The sequence below is a fragment of the Erigeron canadensis genome, chromosome 2, assembly GCF_010389155.1.
Source record: "Erigeron canadensis isolate Cc75 chromosome 2, C_canadensis_v1, whole genome shotgun sequence".
NCBI classification, from domain to species: Eukaryota; Viridiplantae; Streptophyta; class Magnoliopsida; order Asterales; family Asteraceae; genus Erigeron; species Erigeron canadensis.
Genome location: NC_057762.1, coordinates 33301948 through 33308845, shown reverse-complemented (window position 1 = coordinate 33308845; position 6898 = coordinate 33301948). Strand labels below are relative to the sequence as shown.

At 36.1% G+C, this 6898-nt stretch overlaps 1 protein-coding gene and 1 long non-coding RNA gene across 2 annotated transcripts; both read left to right on the top strand.

Annotated features, from left to right (window-relative positions):
* LOC122587100 (pentatricopeptide repeat-containing protein At3g02490, mitochondrial-like) lies at nt 1-2324 on the top strand. The gene has a single exon (XM_043759178.1). The coding sequence runs from the start codon at nt 82-84 to the stop codon at nt 2023-2025; it is 1944 nt and encodes a 647-aa protein (XP_043615113.1). The 5' UTR covers nt 1-81; the 3' UTR covers nt 2026-2324.
* A 3419-nt stretch (nt 2325-5743) lies between these two features.
* On the top strand, nt 5744-6486 carry LOC122586372. The gene is made up of 2 exons (XR_006321968.1): nt 5744-5893; nt 6182-6486. It is a non-coding gene; the product is annotated as an uncharacterized LOC122586372 (long non-coding RNA).
* The last annotated feature ends 412 nt before the right edge of the window (nt 6487-6898 follow it).

Sequence of the window (6898 nt, the reverse complement as noted above, 5' to 3'; positions counted from 1 at the left end):
TAGACGGACAGTGACGAATAATCTCATAAACCCTAAATAAAAAGCAAACATTTTTCACAGCCGAAATCCCTCCATTTCACAATGAGAAATCAATGGCGTCTTCTTGTTCATCTTCAAAGATCAAAATCACCACTTTCCATTCTTCATTACAAAAAGGTACAATCTTTATCTAATATTTATATTAAAAATCACACTACTTTTAATTCTCACACACCCAGATTTCATTTTCAATATCCTAGATTATATTCATCATTATCATTATCTCTTGAAAAAAACACTAACCAATCTTATGATGAGTTAATTGAACTATATTCAGATCCAAACAAAACTAATGAAGAAATAATGTTGGAATTACAATCTAAAAACAACCCTTTAATTGTTAATGATGATTATGTTAATGGGCTTTTCAAGAATCGTGGGACGGAACCCGGTTCGGGGAAGGCGTTTTACGACTGGGTAATGGGTAAGGGAAATGGGGATTTAGGTTCGAATTCGTTTAACCGGTTATTGGGAATGTTGGGTGGGAATGGGCTGGTGAGTGAGTTTTGGGAGTTGGTTGAGGTTATGAAGAGAAAAGGGTATGGAGTGAAAAAGGGAGCTAGTGATCGGGCAATGGCGAGGTTTGAAAAGGACGGGTTGGATGGTGATGTGGAGAGGTTGAAAGGTTTGTTTGAGTTTGGGTCGGGTGATGGGTCGGTTGAGAGAGTTGGGTCGAGGGTTTGTAAGGTTATTAGGGAAGGACCGTGGGGGGATGACGTGGAAATGAAGTTGAGGGAGATGGGGGTCGTGTTTTCGGGTGTTTTGGTTAAGATGGTATTGGAAAATATTGGGGCGGACGTTAATAAAGCGTTGATCTTTTTTAGGTGGGTTCAGGAGAGTGGGTTGTATAAGCATGATGAGAAGACGTATAATGCTATGGCACGAGTTATGGCTAAGGAAGATTATTTGGAGAAGTTTTGGAGGTTGGTTGAGGAGGAGATGTGGGATGCGGGATTTGACATGGAGGAGGATACATATGTTGGAGTTTTGAGTTGGTTTGTTAGTAAGAAAATGCTGGACGATGCGGTTTATTTGTATGAGTTTGCTATGCGTGGATATGTTAAGCCGTCAGTGCAGGATTGTACGTTTCTTTTGAGAAAGATAGTGACTAGTGATGAGTTAGATATGAAGTTGTTTTCAAACGTTTTAAGGGCTTATAAAGAGGGCGGGAATGTGTGGACTAACTCTGTGTTGGATACTGTTCTTAAGGCTTTGACAAGTGTCGGGAGATACGGAGAGTGCAACAAGATATTGAGAGCAATGGAGGAGTTTGGTTTCTATCCTGATGAAAAGTTGCAAGGTAAAATCGGGTTCCAGCTCAGTAAGGATGGTAAAACAGAGGAAGCCGCCCAGTTTCTTGATTTCATGGAAACGTCTGGAATTATATCAAGTTATAAAACTTGGGGATCTCTGATTGATGGATACTGTATTTCTGGCCACCTGGATAAAGCTTGTGATTGTTTTCAAAAACTAATTAAAAATGAAGGGATTTCTTGTGCTGGTTATGCATTGGAAACCTTGACAAATGCTTATTGCTCGAAGGGAAGAGCAGTTGAAGCTTACAAACTTCTATCAGAGGTGGTCGTTGGGAAAGACGTTAAACCTTGGCATACAACATACAAATTATTAATAAGAAATCTTTTGGCTCAGGGGTTATTCGAAGAAGCTACCAACCTATTTACCCCTATGAAAGCTCACGGATACCCGCCTTACTTGGATCCGTTTGTTAAATATGTTACTAAGTCTGGGACCACTGATGACACTGTTATGTTTTTGAAAGCAATGACCGTGAAGAAAGTACCATCTACAGCTGTCTACGTGCGTGTTTTTAGGGCATACCTCAAAGCTGGAAGGCATAGTGAAGCCCAAGAGTTTCTTTCAAAGTGCCCACGATTTATCCGAAACAATGTAGATGTTTTGAATCTTTTTAGCTCGATGAAACCTGTCAAAGACACTGCAGCTACTGCCATCCCCACAGTTGCGTAAGGATTGATACTTTTAAGTTTATTTGCTACAACAAAAAGCGATAGAAGATGTTTCTTTTTTGGTATTAGAAGTTAAAATGTTTCTACTTTACCTTCTTGATTGTTAGAGTACAATCCACATAGCTTTTCTTTTTTGCGAAGCCAGTAGCATCTAACTTTTAATAATGGTTTTCCGTGAACTCATTTATAGTTTGTACCATCCCCAAACTATGTTACACACATGGGCCTGTTCATGCCTGGTTATGTTATAATGCCCGCTGTATTATATGTGATGCAGAGGTGCTGTGCTGGTTAATTTGATATCATTTGAGTCTACTATCATGCATTTTGTGCTTATAGATGCTTCAAAAGTATCGATCTAGATGAATTTATAGGCATAAAATACATATGTCTGAATTTATGGAGCTTCTTCTGTCTATTAGTAGTAATATTTGAGTGTCTCATAAAAGAAACAAGGCAGTAATAATTCCTTTCTCCATTTTCTGCATTTTATTGTTCCATATCATATGAGATACAGAACACTTTATAAACAATGTTCAGTGAAATTATGCAATGCTCGATGCTCTGGATCTATATATTATTGATCTCCATTATTCCTGTTACTTATTCTTTCTCACACTTTTTTTTACTGTGTGTTACTTGGTTTTTGTATGCTTCATGTGTTATTCATAATATGGAATTAACAATTTAAACACAGAGCAATGTGTAGAAACAACTTTACTCCATTGTTTCTGCTTAATATTGATGCAATTGAAATGGCAAGATACCAATGAGAGCTGTTGTGTGACGTTGGCTCTCAACTTTATGACATTAGAAAATTCCTCTTGTGACATTGCCTGGAAATCAGAAATGGATAAGTCAGCACCCGGGCTGCATCATCCATCTGATGACTTTGAAGCTGTGAGGTTGTTCAGGTAAGATAGTTATTCAAATCCATTGCATTTGTCAAGGCGATAGACATCTCCAGATCTCCTTGTACATAAAGTATGTCTGTTAAATCTGCTACTTTTACCTGTTAAGTATGGTTTAATAATTATTCAACATTTGTTCTATTCATTGGTTACTTTTAGAATTTTCTATTATAGTTCTGGTGACTCAAAATAGTTTTTTTCTGGATGAGATAATAATTGTTGCTAGGTGGTACTGAAATATTCTCGCAGTTTTCTTTTGTTCCAATCTTCTTAATAAAAGGCGAGCTCCATGACTAGAATTCATTATGGAAAAAGAAATCTGAATGTTTACTTTCTACTTGCTGTCTATGTTTGAGTAGGCTTGCTCTTCATGCACGTATGTTACGTGGTGTTTATCAACCAAAGAATCATTTCATTTGTGTATCTGACAACATTTCCTTCATAAGAACTGAACTTGTGCAATAAACTTAAGAATTCGTGAACCGTAGTATTTATTAGATGTTTCCTTAGGAGTTTAACTTACAGAGATATTTGGTAATTTCTAGCAATAAGCCAATAAGTTGTTTGGATGGATTTTCTGGCAAAATCAAACAATCTTGCCTGCTCTTCTCTGTTTCAGTTGATTTACATAGACAAAATTACTTATGGTCCAAGTATTGGCCTACTGCATATAACCAAGTTAGATATCTCTTGTGACCTTATCAGCTACTTGTATATTTCATGTATATGCTTCTATCTTTGATTTCTCATTTATTAAAGGCAAAAGTTAATGAAGGTACATTGGTTTCTTTATAGCAATCATTTATTATGTTCACGGCATGCAGATTCTGTTGTTTAGCAATTAGCAATTTGTATTATCCTGTTAGGTACCATTTGGTTTCTTGGGCTGGAACGAGATAGCCCATCAAGCTCATTGCTTTGCTTTCTTGTAGCTCATTCACAACTGAATCAATTAGGTCGTTAGTAGTAGTCCTCTTCTTAAAATTGTTTCTATAGCAACTGGAAAGTGATATTCTCTCTTCATTTCCAGATAGATATGGTGAGAAATGTACAAGTAATGTTAAACAAAGGAGTCATTTGATCCCATGTTATGTTTTTATGTGGCGTTGTATAGTATCTGATGTAGAGGTGCTGTGTGCTCTTTGCTGGTTCACTTAGTATTTCTGGGATTGAGCTGCAAATGGATTGACCTTAATGGTGGTATATGGCATGGCATTTTAAATTTGATCATGTTTTCTGTTCCTAAGGTGCAAGTTTACCTGCCCCCTAAAGCCATACACTCTTGTTTATAAATGTCTCATAAGGATGTGAGACAATTATCAGCATGAAGTTAAATATGGCTAGATGAATATTGAAAAACCTGTGAGACGCCTTGATTTAATTCTATATACAGGGCACCTTTTGGACAAGTAGCGAAAGTATGCGTCGCTCGTTGCACATGATCAATACATCATCTATCTCCGTTTTCATTGTTCCTTGTACTTCTTTTACTGTTTTTCACTACTTATCCTAGATGCATCCTTCATTAAATGTAGGGTAATAAATCATTTGATCTATGATTCTGCTGTAGTATGTTTACCTGCTAGTTGTAAATTGGACCAGTGCAATGGGTATTAAATCACAAATCAGATTGTATAATTATTATCAAATAGGTTTGTTTTCTCGATGCCTGGTCTTGTTTTCTTCTGATTATGAGCACAGAATTACCCCTGTTATCTGCTTATAACACAGGCAGAACTACTTGACTAGGGATATGTATGCATGTGCACACTCGCAAATACTAGATACTGCTGTTCTAATCCTTCATCCATCACGTGGTAATGTAGTATATATCTTATATGTGCTTATCGTCTTTTATCTTTATTTATTACTGTAATTAACTTAGTAGAGCTTTTCCTTTAGCTTTCAAAATGAAGGTAAAATTGCATTCTTTGTAACAAATTCTTTTGCCATAGTACGACTTGCAGATTCTGTTATGTGGTTATTATCCATAGTCAGATATTATTGTATTTAGTGCCATTTCTGGATTGAGTTAACCTGTCGACGTCAAGGTCATTGTTACTCTTTCTTGCAGCTCATTATGTGACTGCTTTGGAGTCCTAGTTATCAGGGTATTTGTTGGTAGTTGTTACCGCTCATCCTTCGTTAAGAAAGTTGGTTGTAAATCAACTATAGCAAAAGGAAAGCGATATGCTATCTTCATTTCCAGAAAGAAACTTTGCAGAAAGTTGTTGTAATATGTGCTGCAAAATGCATTCAAATTAATCGCTTTTGTAATCTGCGCATTAGTAGCTGTACTTATTGTCTAGCTAAGCCTTTTTAAGAACTACAAAGTGTTATAAATTGTTGATAACGTGAGTTGCACTGCGCATTATAGCCTGTAATGATACTGCTCTTGATAGTCTGATATTGTGAACCTTACTATGTTAGATTATTAGCATTTTCTATAAAAATTGAACTTATTGAGAGGGTTAGATATTTTATGGCAGTTTTTCTTTCAATGGATTTCTGGAAACATTATGCAAGCTTGCCTGGTCTTTTTCTTGTTTCAGTTAATTCACATAGCAAAAGTTAATAATGACCCGTAAACTGCATAACTACGTTAAAAATCCTGTATCTGCTACTCGTGTATATCATGTATAGGCTTCTTTTCTTTGGTCTCTTGTTTATTGAGCTATTAAGTTCCAAATTGGAAGTAAATTGGCGTCTATGTAGCAAAAATAATTTATAGTCCAATATACAGATTCTGCACCTTTGCTATTCTTTTATCCTCCCACTAAGTACCATTTTGTTTCTTTGGCTGGAATGGGTTAAGCTGTCAAATTCATTGTGTTTGTTTCTTTCTTTTAGCTCATTCACAACTGAATCTGTCATGTTGTTAGTGGTAGTCCTTGTAAAGAAAGTTGTTTCTTTATCAACTATAGCAACTCGAAAGCGATATTCTATCTTCATTTCCAGGTAGATATAGTGTAAAATGTGTTGTACTATGTGGTGCTAGATCTGTATCAGGATTTACTACACTTAGCCACAACTAAGCTGTTGTGTACGCACATTCATTTGTTGGCTAGTTCCACAAGCCAGTGTTGTAACTCGTTTATTATTACTTGCACTTCTCGTCTTAGCTAAGCTCGTTTAAGAACCACATAACGTTTAAGACATCAGTAACACGAGGGTATACACTATGCATTACACTATGCACCGTTCTTCATTCAATTATTCATTTATCAAATCTTCCGTCTCTTTCAGGGCCGGGATGCAATACCGAAAATGACTCGACTATCACTTATTGTGGTTTTACGCACCCAATCTTCGCTATTTGACTTGTGGGCCGCAATGGCGCATCGTGAGCAAACCGCAGTGAGGGTGACCAAACAAGATGGTATGAATAGGTTCATTGTCTCTTATCACATTTTCTTCCATTTGTTATTTTTGGTTCTTGACAAGTCTTTGTCACAACAGAGTCACGTACTACTCCCATTGCATCATGTACAACTTGTTATGCTATAATTAATCTGATATCTGTTAGAAGAAAAAAAAAAGGATTTAGCTTAGATTTTATGCAGATAGTAAATTTGTTGTGATTCCATCATGGGGTGTATTTGGTGTTGGAATTTAGCCAAGAAACAAAGGGACAACTAATGTTGAAACAGTCGATATGACAAATGGCAATCAACTTGCCATCATTATATTCATCTAATTACCCAAAGCTGTGAATTTTGACTGCTACTGTAACATTTAACATCAGTAAATTATCTCCACACTATTTTACTTGGTCTTTAAAAGATTATTACTAGTCTTCATATAAATCCAAGAGATATGTCAGTTTAATTTTTGTTTGTTCTTTTGAAATCTATGCATTTGGATTTTTATTACAGAGTTGCGGTACAAGATGGTTAAACTTATTTTTCTTGTGAAAATGTATGAAATTATTGATCTAGTGTACCAATATACCTGGTTGATGAT